This window comes from Hypomesus transpacificus, chromosome 21 (assembly GCF_021917145.1).
Source record: "Hypomesus transpacificus isolate Combined female chromosome 21, fHypTra1, whole genome shotgun sequence".
NCBI lineage: Eukaryota > Metazoa > Chordata > Actinopteri > Osmeriformes > Osmeridae > Hypomesus > Hypomesus transpacificus.
In genome coordinates, this window is record NC_061080.1 from 8,868,530 (window position 1) to 8,889,283 (window position 20,754).

General features: G+C 40.2%; 2 protein-coding genes and 2 long non-coding RNA genes across 8 annotated transcripts; 2 read left to right on the plus strand and 2 right to left on the minus strand.

Moving 5' to 3' along the window:
- The first annotated feature begins 177 nt into the window (after positions 1-177).
- On the plus strand, positions 178-4,983 carry LOC124483352. Of its 3 annotated transcripts, XR_006957812.1 has the most exons (4): positions 178-1,416; positions 1,668-1,765; positions 1,880-1,981; positions 4,334-4,983. XR_006957812.1 is itself a non-coding variant. In XM_047043775.1 (3 exons), the coding sequence occupies exons 1-3, from the start codon at positions 530-532 to the stop codon at positions 1,927-1,929; spliced, it is 1,035 nt and encodes a 344-aa protein (XP_046899731.1). In that variant the 5' UTR covers positions 178-529; the 3' UTR covers positions 1,930-2,257. The 3 variants fall into 3 exon arrangements, 1 of the variants encoding a protein (XP_046899731.1); XR_006957813.1 differs by lacking the exon at positions 4,334-4,983 and having other exon boundaries at positions 178-953; positions 1,880-2,257; XM_047043775.1 differs by lacking the exon at positions 4,334-4,983 and having other exon boundaries at positions 1,880-2,257.
- A 1,044-nt stretch (positions 4,984-6,027) lies between these two features.
- On the plus strand, positions 6,028-10,922 carry LOC124483349. Of its 3 annotated transcripts, none has more exons than XM_047043766.1 (11): positions 6,028-6,142; positions 6,330-6,522; positions 6,618-7,013; positions 7,150-7,251; positions 7,342-7,574; positions 7,774-7,952; positions 8,106-8,199; positions 8,501-8,627; positions 8,733-8,944; positions 9,186-9,299; positions 9,383-9,470. In XM_047043766.1, exons 1-11 carry the CDS (start codon positions 6,059-6,061, stop codon positions 9,383-9,385), a joined length of 1,737 nt encoding a protein of 578 aa, XP_046899722.1. In that variant the 5' UTR covers positions 6,028-6,058; the 3' UTR covers positions 9,386-9,470. The 3 variants fall into 3 exon arrangements, with proteins under 3 accessions (XP_046899722.1, XP_046899723.1, XP_046899724.1); XM_047043767.1 differs by having other exon boundaries at positions 9,186-9,248; XM_047043768.1 differs by lacking the exons at positions 6,028-6,142; positions 6,330-6,522; positions 6,618-7,013; ... (4 more) ...; positions 8,501-8,627; positions 8,733-8,944 and adding exons at positions 9,644-9,761; positions 9,867-9,971; positions 10,080-10,265; positions 10,352-10,531; positions 10,662-10,922 and having other exon boundaries at positions 9,188-9,248; positions 9,383-9,474.
- A 3,175-nt stretch (positions 10,923-14,097) lies between these two features.
- LOC124483355 lies at positions 14,098-18,136 on the minus strand. The gene is made up of 3 exons (XR_006957815.1): positions 17,971-18,136; positions 17,809-17,848; positions 14,098-14,557 (listed from the first exon to the last, which is right to left on the minus strand). It is a non-coding gene; the product is annotated as an uncharacterized LOC124483355 (long non-coding RNA).
- A 324-nt stretch (positions 18,137-18,460) lies between these two features.
- Positions 18,461-19,896, minus strand: LOC124483354. The gene is made up of 4 exons (XR_006957814.1): positions 19,726-19,896; positions 19,349-19,555; positions 18,887-19,056; positions 18,461-18,648 (listed from the first exon to the last, which is right to left on the minus strand). It is a non-coding gene; the product is annotated as an uncharacterized LOC124483354 (long non-coding RNA).
- Positions 19,897-20,754: the final 858 nt, after the last annotated feature.

The window sequence follows — 20,754 nt, forward strand, 5'->3', positions numbered from 1 at the left end:
CTCATCTGGTCCCAGGGCAAAGACCATTGTTTCCCGCAATTTTGTTTTAGGCAGGTTGTCTGAGGGCAGGTGAATCTCCTGGTCTCAGGGCAGGGAGTCAACTGTCTCCTCTGGTCTCAGGGCAGGTTGTCTGAGGGCAGGTGAATCTCCTGGTCTCAGGGCAGAAGTTGTATTTTTCTGTTCTCAGGGCAGGGAGTCAACTGTCTCATCTGGTCTCAGGGCAGGTTGTCTGAGGGCAGGTGAATCTCCTGGTCTTAGGGCAGAAGTCGGGTTTAGGGGGTTAGGATTAAGGTTGTGCCTTGAACTGCAGGCAGGGCTGCCTGGAAGGCGCCATTAGGGGCTCAAAATTCCATCAAGCAAATAAGAAGTCAGGGGAAAGATGAATGCAACCAAGACTTGTAAATAGGAAAGAGCAAGATGAAAGGACATGTTAGTTTTCTTATTATTACCCCATTGCCTGTTTACGTTATCTCCAGTGTTGTTAGACATGCTGAAGTCAGTATACAGTGTCTTTTTCTAATTTCAGAATATGGCAACACACTGGGTGAATGGGGTTAAAAGACAGTTGAAGAAGCCACGTGACTCCAGGGTCCACCAAGATGTTCGCATTATTAGTGGGGATGCCAAGGAGTTCATGGAAGGTTATATCAACGAAGTGCAGGAGAAGGAGCATTGCTACTTCAGACCCCCAGTCTGCCCCCTGCAGGACTACTATCACTATGGCTGTGACCGTGGGAAACATTCTACAGGCAAAAGCAATGGGGAAGCCACAAAAACCCGGGCCAATTCTTGCAAGGCATACATCTCTTTCAAAGTCATCACGGACGCCGGAATATCAGGTGCCATAATCCAAAAGATGCTACAGCACACTGGCCATGACGAGGATAATTCGAAAGAGAAGAACCGCATCCTCCCAGACTTGCATTCCCTGGTCGAAATATGGCTTCAACAGGGTTGGTCCACTTCTGAGATCTTAATAAGAAGCCATGATTGGGCTCAACAAAATGGCCATGTGGACAAAAAAGACAGCCGGTTTTACTTGACCCCTTATGACATTCGGCTTTTAAAGAAAAACCTCAGAGGTGTGACTGACAGTGATTCTGTTTATGTGGACCATTTGGTTTCCACGGAACTTATAGACAAAATCTGGTTTTATCAGCCACTTCACAATGAACAACCATTCATTGTTGTTGTACAAACACCATTCCAAAAGCTACTTTTGGAAGAGAACCCCCATCCAATGGTTTTCATGGATGCCTCATACAAAGGCATAACAGCCCACGGGTATGCATTTTATGCACTGTTATTGATAAACAAAACTGGAAGAGGCGTGCCATTTGCCTATTTTATCCTGAGTAAGGAAACCACTGCAACAGTAAGCCTCTGCCTACAGAAGCTTCAATTGAATAACCCAAGGTCAGACAAAAGTTAGCCAAATGTTTATGCTGTTTTTGTTCTTTTCTTTGTCATTAGACAGGAAATATGCATGTTTGAATCTGAAAATACCACTGGACTGAGCAACAGCTTTTGAATTTTGGATCTCACTTGGTTCTTAACTCTCTATTCTGAATTGTCTTGATACAATGTTTACACTGTATACTATACACTATGCTTTTGGGTGTGGTGCAACTTTTTCTCTTTATTTCCTTTCTTTGTAAATGTTACAGGTCAGTGATGATGGACCGTGACTTGAGGGTGCTTAATGCCATCAAAAGAGTTTTTCCCAAATGCAAAGCTTCTCCTTTGCTGGTTCCATATGCTTCAGGTAAGTCGATGATTAAACAATATTACTATTTCAATGGAAACTAACAGCCACATGTGACAGGCTGACACAACATATATCCCGAATGTGCATCTTAAACAATGTATGCTATTGTAGGCTGTCAACCGGTGGCTTGTGAAGACAGATGGAGGTCACCTGACAGCTGAGCAAAGAAATGTGGTCATTCATGCAATGGCATCAATGAAAGCCTGCCTGACGGTACTATATTATATTTTTTACATTTATGACCCCAGTGCAACCCCAGTGGTCCTGGCCAGATTATGTAGTAAGTTGGTATCTACAGGAGATATATATGGTAAATTATAATTTGTTATTGGGTAAATACCACTGCTACTAAGTAGGTGAAGACGGCCAAGCTCCAGCAGAATTACGAAAAAAATACTCTACTATTACCCTGCAGTTACCTAAGGTTAATGTTACATTACATTACATTTACATTTATTCATTTAGCAGACGCTTTTATCCAAAGCGACTTCCAAGAGAGAACTTTACAAAGTGCATAGGTCACTGATAATAACAACAAGATAGCCCCACAGCATTGCGGGTAGTCAAAAACAAGAAGTACATATTGTGAACAACCAAAAAATAGTGCTAAAGGGAAGAAACCATAAGAGCATGTAGTTAAACAAGTTAAAATTACACAACATTAATCTCTAAGTGCAGGTGTACCTGTAGGCAATAAAAATAGGATTAACTAAAATAGAATACAACAGTTTAAATCAGCTACCACTAACCAACAAGAGCAACAGTCTAAGCAAGAGTCATTGTGATCCTTGAGGAAACTAGCGTTGGGTTCAGCAAACCATTCCTAAGTACCATTGTACTCCCGGAACAAGTGCGTCTTGAGCCTTCTCTTGAATGTTGGTAACAGTCCACGTCTAATGAGAATATAAGATAGTACTTTCCAATAAAATACCTTTTCAGATACATTTATCGATGATGGCCTCATTTACTTGGCTGGTATTCCTACCTCCGCGGGAAGAGTTTCCTCTACTATCATGGTAAATCTTCTTGGTTACTGGGTATGTTCCTGCGCATGTTTGGACTATTTACTCAGTAAGTAATCTGAAACTGGACTGTAAAAGGAAGCCGTGTTTGTTTCCATGGTGTTACTGGGCTCTTACCGTATTCTTTATGAGCGAATACCACTTTGTCAATGTTACCCTTAGTATGAACTTGTACTATACGTTCCAAGGCGATACTAGGTGAAACGTGGCTATGTACTCAGTAAGTAATCTGAAACTGGACTGTAAAAGGAAGCCGTGTTTGTTTCCATAGTGTTACCAGGTTCTTACCATATTCTTTGTGAGCGAATACCACTTTGTCAATGTTACCCTTAGTATAAACTTGTACTATACATTCCAATTAAGGCGATACCAGGTAAAACATGGCTATGTACTCAGTAAGTAATCTGAAACTGGACTGTAAAAGGAAGCTGTGTTTGTTTCCATGGTGTTACCAGGCTCTTACCATATCCTTTTCAACTGTTCATTCCCTTTTCATGCAATAAACACAAACTTGGATAATGTTTCAAAGGAAAACGTGACACTTCACTCTGTAAATTGTAACATTATTGACCAAACATGATCAAATACAAAGGTTAAATCTATTCAAACCTCTATATAAAAACTCAAAATTCAATAACTTCATACCATAGAACACGTCAGTATTAGTTTGGCCCCTATGGTTTGTCTTTCCACAGCTCCTGTAACATAACATAGTCTACAAATATCTAAGATTCTACCTATTTTATTTTAGAATACTGAATAATCGATTGCCACATTTATCTGAGTGTATCCTGTGTAGGATGCTGTGGTAGTTTTGGTTCTTTAGAAGTGGTTGCACACTGGGCATCGTTTTTTCCTTGCCAGCAGCCTCTCCCTTTGGAGCCTTCTTATTAAGCTTTTACCGCCTTGAGCCGTCCTCTGAAGTAATATTTTTGTAAATATCATACTACTAAAACAGATGTTCAATGAGTCTAAATTGTATTAGCACTCAGTAGCTTCGTTTTCTTAGCGAGAAAAACTGTGTGGACGCAGATTTCACGCATCGTGAGATTAAAATGGCTAGCAAAGATTTAAATGGCTAGCAAAGATTTAAATGGCTAATTTTGGCCTCGAAATATGTTCTGGACCAATCATCGTTCTACTAGTAGGTAATGGACGATAATAGACCGATGGTTCATCCAATCACCTGCCAACTAATATATGGAAGTTCCGGGTTTTATTTCGGGTTTTTCTGTCATCAATGAGTGGTTTCGACAGTTGGTTGGTTTCGTGAGCTAACTCCAGCAGCAGTCTTGCATTACTAGGTAGCTAAGTCACAAAATAACACACAGCCTAATTACATCATTTATTTGTCAAGAAAAAGTATAGAAATGCATATGAAATGAATGTATTTTGATCTTGTGCTAATAACATGTATTTTGAAAATAAAGTTAGGCTATAGCTAATGTTAGCACATTGCTAGACAGCTACCTCAGTCGACATTGCCTGGTTGCTCGTCCACGTTGCTAACATGTTTATTTTCTTTTTATGATCTGTCTTGTAGTTCACAGTCCAGAGGATGATATCCACCGCTATCGTGTTCGGCGCACCAGGAGCATGACCCTCTGCCGAAAACCAAATGACTGCCATCATTGGGGCAATTGTGATTTAACCTTTGTACTTGTTCATGTCAAGCCATGGAAACAGTGCTCTAATTTAAAATAATGTTACAATTTACAGAGTGAAGTGTCATGTTTTTCTTAGTAACATAATCCAAGCTTGTGTTTATTCAACCCAGTCTCATCCCAACGCGTCAAATATTGACGCTTGGGCAGAGCCCTTTGGCGTCACTATACCGACGCCGGGGGACGCCTTTTTCGTCGTTTTTTGACGCCTAGGGACGCCTAGGGACGCCCATTGCCTTCCACGTTAATATGTTCGGCTTTTCCCGTAGAAAATTGTGAACTATGGCGTCGTCTTTTGACGCATTAGGTCTCCCATAGATTTTGATGAGCGGCTTTCGGATTTTTACGAAACGTCACCATAATAAATCGGGTGATTTCGTAAAAATCCGGCCGATGTGCTTTCAACAGGATTTTTGTTGTTATATCCAAGACATAAACGTTATAAATGACATAAACCTTATTTAAGGACATAAAAGTTATTTATAAAATGGACTGATACCAAATAAACCGATCTAAAAAGGTAGGCCTATATGCATAAAAAAGAAAAGAAAAATAGAATCCATCGGGGGAGGAATATCATTTTATTTTAATCATAATTTTAAGCGCATGGAAGCAATCATGTCAAATGCACTGACAGCAAAACCTATAAATTATCCAAAATTATTGTAATTTTATTATTAAACACAAGTCGCCTAAAAGTTTGACGCTCAATATCTGGCTGGAACTACTTCTTGTCACCCAAACCTCCGCTCTCTCGTACTGAAAAGGTAAGCTATTATCGATGAGGTAAACGTATATTTAAGATACTATCCTACTATACAGTTTTTTTTAAATTGTTTTTAGGTTGGTTTAATGTTATTATGTTTGACGTACATTGCCCGGTGCTTTGCATCACCAATATAAATTAATTGACTTTGTAAACTGCAAAAATAGGCTAATACACTGTGCTAGCTAGTTAGCTAGTCTAACGTTATGTCATGCAAGGTCATGAACCGGTGCACTTTCATTGGACTCAGACCAATGTTTATCTTTGCTGGCGTGGCGTTACATCTCATAGCTTGCTAGGTATGACATTTATTGTATTGTATTTTTTATCTTTTCTTACTTGCAGCTGAAGTCACGCATTTTCTGGAAACGATATCGATATCCTTATTACCTCACCATATTATTACCTCACCATATCCTTGCCTTACTGCCTATTTTAATAATTTGTCAGGACGTACCTGTGTATACCTGTGTCCACCTACCTCTGTCCACCTGTGTTACGCCCTCCACAGGCTCTGCCTGTCTTTCTGTTTGTCTTTCTGTTTGTCTGTGTTTGTGTGAATCTCCAGGCTCCAGTGATCCAGTCCACCCTACCTGCACAAGATCCACACCTGCGGTCCAGTTTACCAATAACTTGCGGTGACATACCCTGGTTTGCCCTCCACTCACCGCCAGATCGTTGTTTTTACAACCTGGTACCTACGTTCCTGGCCTCCTTGTACTTCCGAGTCTATTATCTACTATTTGTATTCAAAGTGTTCTAATATTGCACTTTCTTGTGTCCCAAAGAAACATCCCACTCGCAATCTGCCCATTTGTCTGTCTATTCTTTCAACTCAATGATGAGTGATTTGCAGTTGATGGAATTGGAGGATGAGCTCAAGAGTGTAGATACATTTCTTGAACATCTCAAGACAGAAGAGGTAAAGCAGCTTCTGTTTTGTCTATACTTAACAGTATTCCTTCTTACCAGTTCATATAAGATACATGGAGGCGTATTTAAAAGACATGAATCAGAAGGGTTACACTACTTTAACTGCTTTTTCTGTCAGTAGTCTGAAGGCATTTCCCATATTGGTAAACCTTTCTTAAACCAATTTGTAATTCTAGACAGAGAAGAACAGACAGAAAACTAAGACCACATCACCAAAGCCTGTTCATTGGAATAAGAGGGACCACAATGGGGACATTGTTCACCAGCGCCCACGAGCCCTTAGAAAGCAGTCAACATCACAAAGACCAGACGAAGGAAGACATGTTTCTTCTTCACCGCCATTAGACCATGGCCAACACCTAGACCATGGTGAATAATCTTTTGTTCCAAATGCTGTATTTCAACAGTGTGTTGTGGCGATGTTGGAGTTACGATATTATTATTTTTTCTCCTCCCTTTTGAAGATTTGAATATGCGGCAGCTTGAGGACCTTCTACAGGACTCAGAGAACATGGAATCGCAAGATTTTGTTCAGCAGCCATCATTGTCCAGTTGGAGTCAAAGGCAGAAAGAGGTCCAACAATGTTGGCAACAGGCGAGGCCACAGAACCTTGACAATTTACTTTCTGCTGAGAACATCGTACAGATGACATGCAATCACTGTCACGTGAAAGAAGCTGTCATCCGTTGTGGGGAATGTATGCCCTCAGAGTGGTTTTGTGCTGAGTGTGATGGCTCGGTACATAAACACCACACTCTACACAACAGGCAAACCATCATGGATGGATTTTTCAAATACATCCCACCAACAGAGGCTGTGACACTCTGTGACACTGGAAAATACAGCATTTGTGAACAAGGTTGGCATTTCTTTTACAATTGATTGTCAATTTTCTTAACAGATCATTCTTATCTGAAATTGAAATGTGTTATTTAAGTCATTACTCACAACCCAAACATTATTAATTGTATACCTTATGGTTCTTTGCCTTGCAGATTGTTTTCTGCCAACAGCTCTACCTCAAAGGATATGCTCCTGTGACACCGCTGATGCAGCAGTCTCTGTTGGTAGATCCATCATACTGGTTTGCATAAATGGTAGGATCTTGTTAAACTGTTGAATTTTTTTATATTACTAACACATCACTTTGGTTTCATGTTATTGATTTGCCTTTCATGTGCTCTCAGGTCGTTATGATCTTCACGTTCCGGTGCTAACATGCAAACATTGCAACCAGAAATGGGCTCCAGAAGTCAGTGACTTTGTAAAGAGTGGTTACTGGCCTGCTACCATGCAGGCACAGACACTGTTCCACCAAGATCTCTTCCATTCCTTTGAGGCTATGAAGACAGCAGCTCCAGGAATGTCCAGACAAGCCTTTACAGCAATGTTGGACCAGAGAACAAAGCAATATGGAAGAGTAAGTAAAAAGCAGTTCAAGGTCCACAAGTGGCTGTAGTAGGTAGTACATATTTCAGATTATAGACTGAAGACCTTACCACACAAAATAGTCATTTGCATCCTTATGGATTTGAAAAGTTGCATACAAAACACAAAACATACAAAGGCAAAGATGTAGTTTATCGTTTTTGAAAGCTGTATTATATTATTTTCTTTAGACTGGCAAAGTGAATGCAGATGCATTTCAGAGAAGTTTTCTGCAATTTGTGTACTGCAACTATGAAGAGAACCAACTTCTTGGAAAGGAGCCATTGGTCTGTCCAGCCTGTAGCCCTGAAATGGTGGCTGTTTCTGTGGATGGCAACAGAAAGTTGTACAGGTTCCAGAAAACAAACCAGTGAGTTCTGTGCACACATTATAAACAGCCAATGTAGTTTATATACAGTATGTCCAGCTGTTAATGACACTGTTAATGTCAATGTTTTTTGATAAGTGCTACATAAATAAAAGGTCCTATTACAAAGGTAGTCCATAATACATTGTCTTAAAGGAGTGAAGAGCCAGGGTTCTTCGATGGAGTGTTTTTAGCCCGAGACTCTGAGGTGTCCAGTTTTGTTGAGGAGGTCCGGGGAACTGTCAAGAGTGTACGTTTTACATTATTCTGAACAACATTTATTGGGATTATTTTGTTCTAATTAAAGTTAAAGTAGAAAACACGATTGCCTTTGGAGAAGGGAGTCTATGATCAGGTGGGGATACAGCACTAGATTCTTATCCAGGGGGCACAGTACATTCATATTGCATATTGCTTTATCCTTCAAATGTAAGATAGGTCAGGCAATGACAAAATCTTGACAGTTAAAGTTTGTGTGTTAGCGTGAACAGTCCTGCAATCTAGTGTACTTGAATTAACTATTGTCATGTTCAAATGATTTACTTTGGTAGACCGCAGGAAAAGCGATGTGTGGTGACACCCAATGGAATGCAGCAAGAGAGACTTCAAAGCGGGCCAACAAGTTGGATGAAGAAGGTGTGGAAATTGCTGTGTGTAGACATGGATTTCTTCTCAAAGGTTGGTATGGGTCTGATTAAGTAGTAGTAAAAAAATAAAATAATATATATTTATATTATGATCTAAATCCTCTTTCATGTGCATTGCATTGTGCTTTTTTTAAAGGTCTGAATATGTATAGAGGAGAAATCTTTGCATATCCAATGTTTCTCCAAAAAGAGTTCCAGAGTGCTACATTTTTGGCCATGGATGTGACCTGCCGATATGTGCCATACTTGACAAAAGTGTCAGAGGCCCTGACGCATCTTCAACCCCTTCAGGAAATGAGGCATTGCTTGTCTGTGATGCATGCCAAAGCCCACAATACAAAATGCGAGGTGATGCTTTTAGCCACTTGACCGTACATTTTAGAGTATGATGTGGCAAACTGAGTGTAAAATGCCATAATAAATGACAATAGCCATACCACAGTGGTCTGGACTGACCCATACAACAACCTAGGAGTGTGTTTAAAGTTTTTCTGTAGCCCCTAAGTGCTGCCCTCTAAAGTTGGTAATCTCAGGATATGCTTCAATAACGTGTGTCCACACCGCTTTACACATTATCTTCTTCCTGTAGATTCTGTGGACTGCAAGGAACCAGGAGGGCGCCGGCACCACTCTCGGTGAAGAAGTAGAGCAAGTGAATAGTTTTCTCTCCAGATGTGCCCTTACCACCATATGGCCAAGTCAGGTTTGTAAGCTTATTTCCCCTGCCAGCCTGCAAATGTACTTGTTTTACAAAATTGTATTGTGATTTTGTTTTGTTCTTCACAGTAAGAACTGACATGCTGACTGTCCATGCTATGGGGTGGAATGAACGGAAAGAGAATGGCCTCCATATAGCCTTGTCTTCTAGATTCAAGAAGGTGTGTTCACATACTGAAGATGATTAACTTTTTAAAGCAGTTACATATAAACGTAACTTTTACTTATTATACCCAAAATGCATCAGGTTGTTATAGTACCCCCTAGTAGAAATTGTAGTGGTACAGGACCTCTGGTAGTTTTAAAGACCTTCTGTATTGCTGTTTTCAGACAGTAGAGAAGACTGTGGATGTAGCTGAGAGCCTGAAGACAATGCAGGAGCAGTTGCATTGCTGTGATGACATGCTGAAACAATGGGTTGTTGATGTCAAGCAGTGGGCCAGTAGCAGTAAGAAAAATACTTAATTCATAAACACTCTCAGTCACTTGGTTGTAATATCTGCATATCTGTAGCTTAAATGTTAAAAGTGTATTTATTTTATCTCTAATCAAGGAAGCGCAGCACCTGGTCCTGTTGATGCTCAAAGTTTGCAGATCACAATCGAAGCACTCTTTGTGAGCATTTGTCAGAAAAAGCACTACCTTTACAGACAAAATGGTATGTATAGTGTAAACATAACTAATGCAGATAAATCTTAGGCTATACTGATATCTTCATTACCATGGCAGCTCTTTTTACGTACTATTGTTTTTACTGTATTTGCAGATCGCAACAAAAGGCGACAGAAAATAACTCAAAAGATAGCCCAGGAAAAGAAACGGTTGCTGGAAGACATCCAGAGTTACAACCAACAGCCTGATGGTGACCTTGTGGACACAGAGTTAGTTGTGCAGAAACTCTCTAACAAAGCTGCAGAGAGCATGATCTGGCCTTGGCAGGAACAGAACACAGGTATTGCATCAAGATTTAACTTAAGTATGCATATAAAATGTCATCAAATTAGTTTATTAATGTCAAATGTTTTTATTCCTTGACAGACGGTGTGGACATCCTTACAAAGAAGAAGCTCTTTGACCACGTAATGCTTGCCTCACGACTAAAAGAGGAAAAGCAGATCCTTGTGAAGGAGATGCTGCAGCACTGCCAGTACCTCAAGGACTCAGTGGCAAAGGTCCAGACACTGATGGGCACTGTTTTAGTGAGCACACAGACAGGAAGTAAGTGTAAATCAAATGATCTGGCTACATGCACTTTCAAATTTATAGGTCAAACTGTTTAAGTGGAAACCAATCCTGCAAGTATAGTCTTCGGTAAATTAATTTCAACATAAATTAACAACATTTCCAGGCTTGCCAAATGGATTAACCGAGGAGGGGTCCAAGGGCCTCATCAGTGCACTAAAAAGAAGACTGCAAGACCTGAGACTCCAACAGCAGACCATAGCAGGCACCTACAGATGCACTCTCAAACCAAGTAACAGGCTGGTGGAAGAGGAGGACAGGGAAATGGAAGAAGACATGGACTGGCAACGTGGCAACAGCTCGGATGATGATGATAGTGATGAGGAGGAGGATGCAGAGAATTGAATTCAAGTCACTTGGATCTGAATCACAGCTGTAATCGCCTGAGACCTAACTTGATATACTGTAATGTATACTGTGTGTTCTCTCCCTTTGATCTTTACCTGTAATGGCCCATGCGAGTCAATTGCAACGAAGGCTGCCTCCAGAGCATGACTGCAGCAGAGCACAGAGCATTATTTGTAAATGAGTGGTAGAACATAACACTTAACTTGTAACATGGGTGAGTTGGTGACCAAGCTAACGTTTTCGGGTTTTTGTTTTAGATTCACTGTTAGGTAAGGGAGCGCGCTGGCTCCGCCTTCCCATTGCGGGGAGGGCCAGCGGCTCCCAGGTTTTGGTTTTATTTTCACTAACTCAGTCTTGTTTTTCTGTTCAATAAACTTTCGTATTATTTTTTACATACATTGACTTGCGTGGTTGGACTCAATTTATGTTGGCTGGCAGATTGGGCAATTGGGAAATGATGGGGATAAATTATTCATTTATTATTCATCATATATTTATTCATCATATATTTCAATTATCTAGATTGTTTTTGAAAAATTCTGATTTAACTCTGTATAACTCGAGACAACTATCATCTCAATATTTAATATTGATTAGTGACCATTAGTGAAAATATGAGTCTGGATGAGGTTGAAGTTCTGTGTGTAATATAAGGTGCGTTCGACTTCATGCAGCGCCGGCGTCGCCTGCAGACCGGCTGACATGACGCAGCCAATGGTATTCTCAGATTCAAGGCAGCCGGCTGTCGACGCCGCCGGCGCTACATGATGTCGAATGTACCTATAGACGCATTTTCTGTTGATAGAAATGAGTGGGAATATTTGGCATATAAACCACGCAAATAGGGATCCTCCCAACGGAACCCTGAATTAGCTGAAAGCTACTGATAGCTAACTGTAGTTCTTTAAAACCAACGAGATTCCAAACAATCGTAAAACGAAGTAATCGGATGGTTTCTAATTATGCGAAATTACACATTATGACAAACCAAAAAGGCTAAATATAGCTAACAACAAATCTTGCCATACACCATGATTTAAGTAGCCCTAGCCTACACAAAAGGTGTGCTGGACTTCATGCAGGGCCGGCGGCGCGGACCAGCCAATGGCATTCACTCCTTCAAGTCAGCGAGGCCGGCTGTCGGTGCCGCCGGCGCTGCATGAATTCGAATACACCTAAAGTCAAGGCTAATCCCTCGATGCGTCATCTCATTTAAAATACTACTCCATTGCCAACTAGGGCATTTAATGCTAATATTGATTACCTCTTCAACACCTCCATTATATTATAATCTATTCATACATACTTTGTATGTGATATATCAATTGTTAAGATGTTCTGTTTTCAAACCCTAAACATGTAAACTTTGAAACATGTAGGCCTAGTTGAACTACAAATATGGCGTCGTTCAACATCTCGATTCAGTGTTTAATGGAATACGTTTGTAGTTCTTTTAGTAATTTGTGTTTTACACCAATATCATCTCCAATTTTATATTAGATTGATCAGAAATGTAAAATGTACATGCATTATAGATCAATACGCATTATATATAATCAGCACTACAAAAATAAACTTTGGAATGTCTTTTTCTCATACTTTTATTTTATATTAAATCCGAGTTTGAATGTTTTTGTCACACTGCATGGAATGTCTCAATGGAGCAACATGGAAATTTTCAGCCCGGTAGCAGCATACATCGGAGTACAAGACACATTTTAAATTTTGAAAATGAACATTTCAAGGTGGCGCTGTTGAGCCTCTATCTGGCTTAGAGGTAAAGCCATGTGAAAAAAAGTATTTACTAGTCCAAAATATTCGACAGGGCAAGCCACGAACATGTACCACCAAGGACATCAAACCCCTAACCCTAGCGCTGTCTGTTCAGACCATGTCTTATGCAGAACAACTAATCATCTTTTAAGTTTGGGGATAAACAAATGCACAAGTGGTTCTGTACCCTGGTTCTGTTTGTGCTAAACCAGGACTATGTGCCACCAAAACATAATTTGACTTTGACCACTGATGTCGTCTATTTAGATTGTGAATGGTCTTGGAATCTATACTTGTAAAGATACCTCACTGCAATGGCAGATTTGGATTTTAATAAGACTGTCGTGCAACAACGTCAAACCCATTTTTGGAAAGGTCTTAGCTTGCAGGTTCATTTATGTAAATTTGACACATTCCTGTAAACCCTTATCTGATATATTGACCTTTGAACCCTTGCCAGGGGTCACCTTAAAGCCCTATTTTTAGTAGTAGTATGGTAATTTGGGTTCCTTTCATGGCACATAGTCCTGGCTTGGTACAGTGAATGACTGGGGTTAGATAAACTGTGTCTTTTAGTTTCATAACCCTAGCCCCTACAGGGGATCAACAGCGCCACCTAGAAAAGGTAATTTTTCCTAAAATTCAATTCAATTTTCTTTCCTATCTGAAGCTAGGATCATCCTGGGATTTTGTATTTAGACCAATACTGACACTCTTCACATCATACTGGAACCATGTTCGAAGATAATGATGTCAAATAATGTTAAGTAAAGTTTACATATAAAGATATTTAAATGTTGACTTTTCGAGTACTGATACATTTTGTCTTTCATAAAAGACCAATGAATGTATATTTGTCATATTAAGTGATTTAAATGTAACTGAGGACAAAGATCTTCTCAAAAAATTAGTTTTTAAATTGAAAGTAAAAAAGAACTACATTTCCCACAACCCCGCCAATATGTTTTACCGCTAATATGCGCCATATTTGTAGTCCACGTAAGTTCGCTATGGTTATCATTTTAGTTAAGTGTAGCCCACATTATTTAATGACCTATTCAATTACTTTAAAAACTTGTATAAGTCTTACCACGTGTCAACATGCAAAAAAATAGAATATATAATGTATAATTCATATAGCCTATCTTCATGCCATCACCTTTATTAAGGCATGGATTATTCTGAATGTGACGTCATCGCGCCACACTCCCAGTACAGATTATTCACATTCAGCCACAAGGAATCCATCATTTAACATTGTATGTAATGTGGTGTTAATAAGATAACAAATTTACATCCGCTTGTGATGGCCTAACTTTTAATCTAAGTTTTCTCTTCATAGGTAGTCTACTCTTACCTCCACCATGCAAAGGATCAGACGGTTGCTTGTAGGCTAACATAAGTGAGTCCAACCATGAAAGTCAATGTTTATAAAAGTAATACCAAAGTTTATTGAACAGAAAAACAAGACTGAGTTAGTGAAAATAAACCAAAACCTGGGAGCCGCTGGCCCTCCCCGCAATGGGAAGGCGGAGCCAGCGCGCTCCCTTACCTAACAGTGAATCTAAAACAAAAACCCGAAAACGTTAGCTTGGTCACCAACTCATCCGTGTTATAAGTTAAGTTTTATGGAGGCAACCATAAATCGATGCCTAGAACCCAGGAAGTGACTAAATTACTAAATGTAAATGTAAGTGGATAACAAACAAAACTTGAACTGAGAAAAAGATTGTGGCCGTAACAGTATCACAATAAGCTCATAACATGTTACAGTGTATATCAATAACAAATATAGAATTGGGAACACTTTAAACAATAACCAGGCAGCTAGGCACAGAGATATTAACAGCAGACTTCCAGGTATCCTCCCATTCTTTTACACTGTGAAAAGAAATACACATCAGAATCAGAATATGGTTTATTCACTATGTATGTGAACAAACACAGAATTTATGGTGGCAGGGAGGGGCAAACAATAAACATACGGATCTTAAAGTAAGTAAAAGTGCAAAAGTTTAACTATTTCTTAGAACTAAAATCTAAGAATAAAACAATTTAAATATAAAACATGTATAAAAATAAGAGTAAGACTAAGTAAATACAATTTTGATAACATAGTGGTTACTTTATCAAAAGTTAGTGAAATACAGTGATCAATGTTATGTTTTTACAATTTCACCATGAGATTATGTGACTTAAGTTAAAGGTCCCCATGGCATGCTGTTTTTGGATGCTTTTATATAGGCCTTAGTGGTCCCCTAATACTGTATCTGAAGTCTCCTCCCGAAATTCAGCCTTCGTGCAGAATTACAGCCACTACGAGCAGTCCCACAATGAGCTTTCCTCAGGATGTGCCATTCCTGTATCTGTAGTTTTAAATGCTATGAGGAGGAGAGAGGCGGGGCTTACTGCCATGCTTCGGTCGTTTGTAAGCCATGATGTCCCTCGAGGAAAAAACAATATCATGCTTGCACAGTCGTAGCTAATTTTATCATTGGCGGGCCATATTGTTTGGACGGGCAAAGCAGAGTAAGGGGAGGTAACCTTTCCCCCTTATAACGCATAAGAGGAAAATTCCAGATGGGCCCATCTGAACTTTAATTTTCTCAAAGGCGGAGCAGGACATCCAGGGCTTGGTTTACACATACTGCAATTTCTAGCCACTGGGGGACCATAGGTAGCCTGGCTCTGCCCTCCTACGTACTTCCGCTCAATTTGGATTTTGCTTCTGTACTAGGTCTGGGAGCTCGGCTCTGAAGTCGGTTTCCAGAAACAAATTTGTTGTAGGTCCAATCAGCGAACAGAGGGAGTGGCTGAGAACGATGACGTTAATGTCGTGCACTTGTTTGAGTGGTTCAGTAATGGCGGCGGAGAAAGATGCGAGCGAAACTATTCTGCGGTTGTGGCAACGCTGCCGAATATAGGTTAAAGCCGAAGCAAGAACATTCCTTGCTGAGTTTTGTTGGTGGCCATGATGTTGTGGCCCTCCTCCCCACGGGGTTCGGGAAAAGTTTGATTTTCCAGCTACGGCAGCTTGCTCCATTACAGTAGTGGTGAAGGAGTTGGCTAAGGCGAACGCTTGCGATTGGTTATGGCAAATCAGAGTGGTTCTGGGCGGATCCAATTGTTTTACACTTCAACAGAGGACCCGCCTTCAAGGAAGTTAACGTTTGTCAATGGAGAGATCCCAGACCCTCTGTACAAATGAAATGTACGAGGGTCTGGTTAGGACCAGGCTAGACCATAGGTAGGATAGGGGAACTCATATTAATGTTAAATAACCTCCTAAAGTGAAGTTTTCATATCATGGGACCTTTAACACTGTGTAAGTAAGGGTTTGGAGAAGCACATTTTGTCGTATTGGCTTAAATAAAATTAAAATCCTAATAGTAATCAAATCAAATGCTTGGACAGTAATATGAATCTGGTATCTGTGGCCGTTACAGGACTATAATTAACACAAAGAATAACGAATTATTATTGGATACTGCAGTTCTTTAGTAGAGTAGAAGTTAATTTCTCTGATTCAAGTTGGTGATAGTTTCTCCACAGAGGCAATGTATGTTTAATGATAAATGTTCAACTTTTAACAACAGGAACTATAGGCTTTTCACAAGTTGCTTGAGATGAAAAATGCTGTTGGCTACATTTCAGATGGAGGAAAGAACATGAGATATAGCCAAAAGATAAGAGTACAGTCTCTTAGAGTTCGATGGGCCTAAATGTTAACCTGACAAGTCAGATAGTTTGTTGCACAGAACCACCTGGGGAAGTCATCCTTGGAAACTGTTAGGAAAAGGGCAGGCGCTTTTACCCCTAAAATTGCAAGGGATTGTATCTGTCTATTAGGGCCCGGCGGTATGACGGTATATACCGTGCGACGGCAGAAACCGGGAGAGTTTTGGCTATACCGTTTCAACCGCGGTATACTTTTGACTACTTTGAAATGTTTTGGGTTGGGCAAAAAGGGCTCGCATCTAAAGTCTTTACAAATTTGTGATATTTTTGTATTTCACGTCAAATAAATGTCTGGTTGTTGTATTGTATATAAGCCATTGCATAAATCGTATTCCTTCAATATTTAAAATTGTAGTTTAACTTTTATTTGATTTGCTATTTTCGTTTGACCTTGATGCAGATTTGCGTTGGTCTGACGGAATTTTTGATGTGGAGTACACATTCATGCCGATGCTAATTAATTATATATTTGATAACCCATTCTGCAGGTAACCAATTTGATTTGTTGCTCAAGTTGTATGTCTCGTGCTGTAAAATTATTGTTGTAAAATTACACTGGTGGCGTTGCTAGCATTCTTGATTTAGGATGACTAGTGAAGGCTAACTACTGACTAATTGAGAGTGAGGACATGCCGGGAAATATCAAACTGAGGCTTTAACGTATCGACCGAGCTTTAACAAGGTTGATACGCCGACACCGAAGTTATATATGGTTAGTAAAACTCTGAGCTGTGAGTACGTCACCATGCGGATGGCATGACTGTGCATCCGCCAATCGGAACGCTCGTACTGTCGTTGCCTTTAAATAATAGCCAGTAACGTCTTGTAGTACATGCAATACTGTTTTTTCCACCACACTAGTGGCACTGGTAAAATTTCTTAACTGAATTTACAGAACAATTACTATACCATGATATATACCGTAACCGTGATATAAAATTACTCATACCGTGATAGAAGATTTTGGCCATAGGGCCCACCCCTATCTATCACTCTCTATCTAAGGCCTGTAGCTGCCAGGAGTTCCTCTGTAGGATGATAATTCGTTTGGCCACAAGTGCATTACTTCAGACGGCCTAAGGTCAGATGGCTGAGCGGTTAGGGAATCAGGCTATTAATCAAAAGGTTGCCGGTTTGACTCCTGGCTGTGCAAAATTATGTTGTGTCCTTGGGCAAGACACCTCACCCTACTTGCCTCAGGGGGAATGTCCCTGTACTTGCTGTAAATTGCTCTGGATAAGAGTGTCTGCTAAATGACTAAATTTAATGTAAATGTAACTTGAAGCCTGGCAAGATGGATTCATGGACAAGCTAACTCAAAAAAGCTTTAATAATAATTAAACCCCCACTAAAAATAATTTAAATGAAACACAATTGCATGCATCTGAGCTTACCTGCTTTGAACGTCCCTCTTTTTAAACAGGAAATTGCAGCCTGAAAATATATGAACAGAGGAATAACAAATAAGATGATTTGCCTGATTTTTTTGGGGTCATTACAAGAAAAGATTATTCATAATGCATAAGCATATGACCCTTACATAAGACAACCTTTACCTTAAATTCTTTTTCTTTTTCCCGGGGAATGATTTTTGGGAAGACCTTGAGGAGAAGAGATGTGGGAAGAAGTAGAAAATGGGTAACATAGAGAGAGGGTTGGTGAAGGAGGTAAAGAGGGCAAGGGACTGGGGGAAGGAGGTGCGGAGAAAGAATGGGAGGGAAGAGCAGGAGAACAGAAAGAGTGGGAGGGAAGAGGAGGGGAAGAGAGAGAGGGAGTCATAGGATGTGAAGAGGGAGAGGGAGTAGGAAGAGTAGATGAAGAGAGAGAGGGAGTAGGAAGAGTAGATGAAGAGAGAGAGGGAGTAGGAAGAGTAGATGAAGATAGAGGGGGAGTAGGAAGAGTAGATGAAGAGAGAGAGGGAGTAGGAAGAGTAGATGAAGAGAGAGAGGGAGTAGGAAGAGTAGATGAAGAGAGAGAGGGAGTAGGAAGAGTAGATGAAGAGAGAGAGGGAGTAGGAAGAGTAGATGAAGAGAGAGAGGGAGTAGGAAGAGTAGATGTAGAGAGAGAGGGAGTAGGAAGAGTAGATAAAGAGAGAGAGGAAGTCATAGGAGGTGGGTGGGGGACCGGGACAAGGTTAAGGGTGAAGGTTTGATCCTGAGTGGAGGCAGGGGATGTTGCTTCTGGTGTTTCTTCTCTTGTTTCTTCACCAGCTGTGGCAACGAGGCTATTGTGGTCTGAGAGATAAAGACAAATAAGTAAATGTAGAGGGAAGCAATATGTTCTCTGCTCCCAGCTTGAATCTAACTATAACAGCCCCACAAATGAGGTTAATTAAACAGAAACAGGGTCTAATCGGGGAATATTTACTCATCAACAATATTCTATTAGTATATTTTATGTTACATAACGTGTTTAGAAACTAAATGCAAAGTTATAAAAAAGCATGTCCCAATGCAAAATATGTGTTCTTACATTTAAGATAGTATTCATAAAGGGTGGTCATTTTTTTAATGATCTCCCTCACAGGCCCCTCTGGTATGAAGCCTATGCCTGCAATGACCTCTGCTGTAAACCCCCCCCCCTCTCTTCTCTTTCCCCATGAAGAGCAGGGGCTTTAAGTCCAGTTCATGCAGCTTATTGACCTAAAAAACAGACATTAACAAGTTATCAGGCTTTGTCCTCTGTATCAGCTCTCTTGCCATCTGATCAACTACTTTTGAAATGGTATCATACTTCTTCCTACTTTTCAAAGTATCTACTATACTTCTTTTCAAATTGACAAAGCTAGGGGTCCTTACAGGAAGACTATAAGATGTGATGCTGCTATTGATTAAATGATATGGCCTGATACCAATGAAACTGGCATTGATATCAAGTTCCACCAGTATGGATCTGAATGGAACCGTAACCTAAGACCTCCACATTCTCACTCACAGATATGCGGGCTGAATCTATTACTCTGCCTGCGTTGCGGTGCTTCTTCACATTCTCCCCCCAGTCACCAACATGCAAACTCTCCTCCTTGGACTTAATCCTCTTTTTTTGTGAGAGGCTTGCAAAACATGAAAGGCATGTTTTGCGGTTGACAGTATTCATGACCTGGCAGTGAGGGCAAGGCCTGCTTTTGGGTTTGGTCATTTTCTGCAAACATAAACACATTGACATGTTATAAGCATTACAAGTAGGAATATGAGTAACACACATTAAATAATTATTATTCTTACATTTCATTCCTATGGCTTATGGGTATTGTAGTAAAGCATGAACTTCGGCATGAACATGGAAAGAAGTAATGTATATATTTGTCTCACAAACACCGAGGCAGGTAGCAAGCAGAGCGCGTAGGCAGGCAGATGAGAGTTGGGGTGAGTGGGATGTTTCTTTGGGACACAAGAAAGTGCAATATTAGAACACTTTGAATACAAATAGTAGATAATAGACTCGGAAGTACAAGGAGGCCAGGAACGTAGGTACCAGGTTGTAAAAACAACGATCTGGCGGTGAGTGGAGGGCAAACCAGGGTATGTCACCGCAAGTTATTGGTAAACTGGACCGCAGGTGTGGATCTTGTGCAGGTAGGGTGGACTGGATCACTGGAGCCTGGAGATTCACACAAACACAGACAAACAGAAAGACAAACAGAAAGACAGGCAGAGCCTGTGGAGGGCGTAACACAGGTGGACAGAGGTAGGTGGACACAGGTATACACAGGTACGTCCTGACAAATTATTAAAATAGGCAGTAAGGCAAGGATATGGTGAGGTAATAATATGGTGAGGTAATAAGGATATCGATATCGTTTCCAGAAAATGCGTGACTTCAGCTGCAAGTAAGAAAAGATAAAAAATACAATACAATAAATGTCATACCTAGCAAGCTATGAGATGTAACGCCACGCCAGCAAAGATAAACATTGGTCTGAGTCCAATGAAAGTGCACCGGTTCATGACCTTGCATGACATAACGTTAGACTAGCTAACTAGCTAGCACAGTGTATTAGCCTATTTTTGCAGTTTACAAAGTCAATTAATTTATATTGGTGATGCAAAGCACCGGGCAATGTACGTCAAACATAATAACATTAAACCAACCTAAAAACAATTTAAAAAAAACTGTATAGTAGGATAGTATCTTAAATATACGTTTACCTCATCGATAATAGCTTACCTTTTCAGTACGAGAGAGCGGAGGTTTGGGTGACAAGAAGTAGTTCCAGCCAGATATTGAGCGTCAAACTTTTAGGCGACTTGTGTGTAATAATAAAATTACAATAATTTTGGATAATTTATAGGTTTTGCTGTCAGTGCATTTGACATGATTGCTTCCATGCGCTTAAAATT

Bases quoted from the DNA above. Each gene is read 5' to 3' on its own strand.
- LOC124483352 (XM_047043775.1), top strand. From the start codon at position 530: ATGGCAACACACTGGGTGAATGGGGTTAAAAGACAGTTGAAGAAGCCA. The intron at 1,417-1,667 runs GTCAGACAAAAG...TAAATGTTACAG, and splicing joins CTTCAATTGAATAACCCAAG to GTCAGTGATGATGGACCGTG. The intron at 1,766-1,879 runs GTAAGTCGATGA...ATGCTATTGTAG, and splicing joins GCTGGTTCCATATGCTTCAG to GCTGTCAACCGGTGGCTTGT.
- LOC124483349 (XM_047043766.1), top strand. From the start codon at position 6,059: ATGATGAGTGATTTGCAGTTGATGGAATTGGAGGATGAGCTCAAGAGT. The intron at 7,252-7,341 runs GTAGGATCTTGT...ATGTGCTCTCAG, and splicing joins CATACTGGTTTGCATAAATG to GTCGTTATGATCTTCACGTT. The intron at 8,200-8,500 runs GTACGTTTTACA...TTACTTTGGTAG, and splicing joins TCCGGGGAACTGTCAAGAGT to ACCGCAGGAAAAGCGATGTG.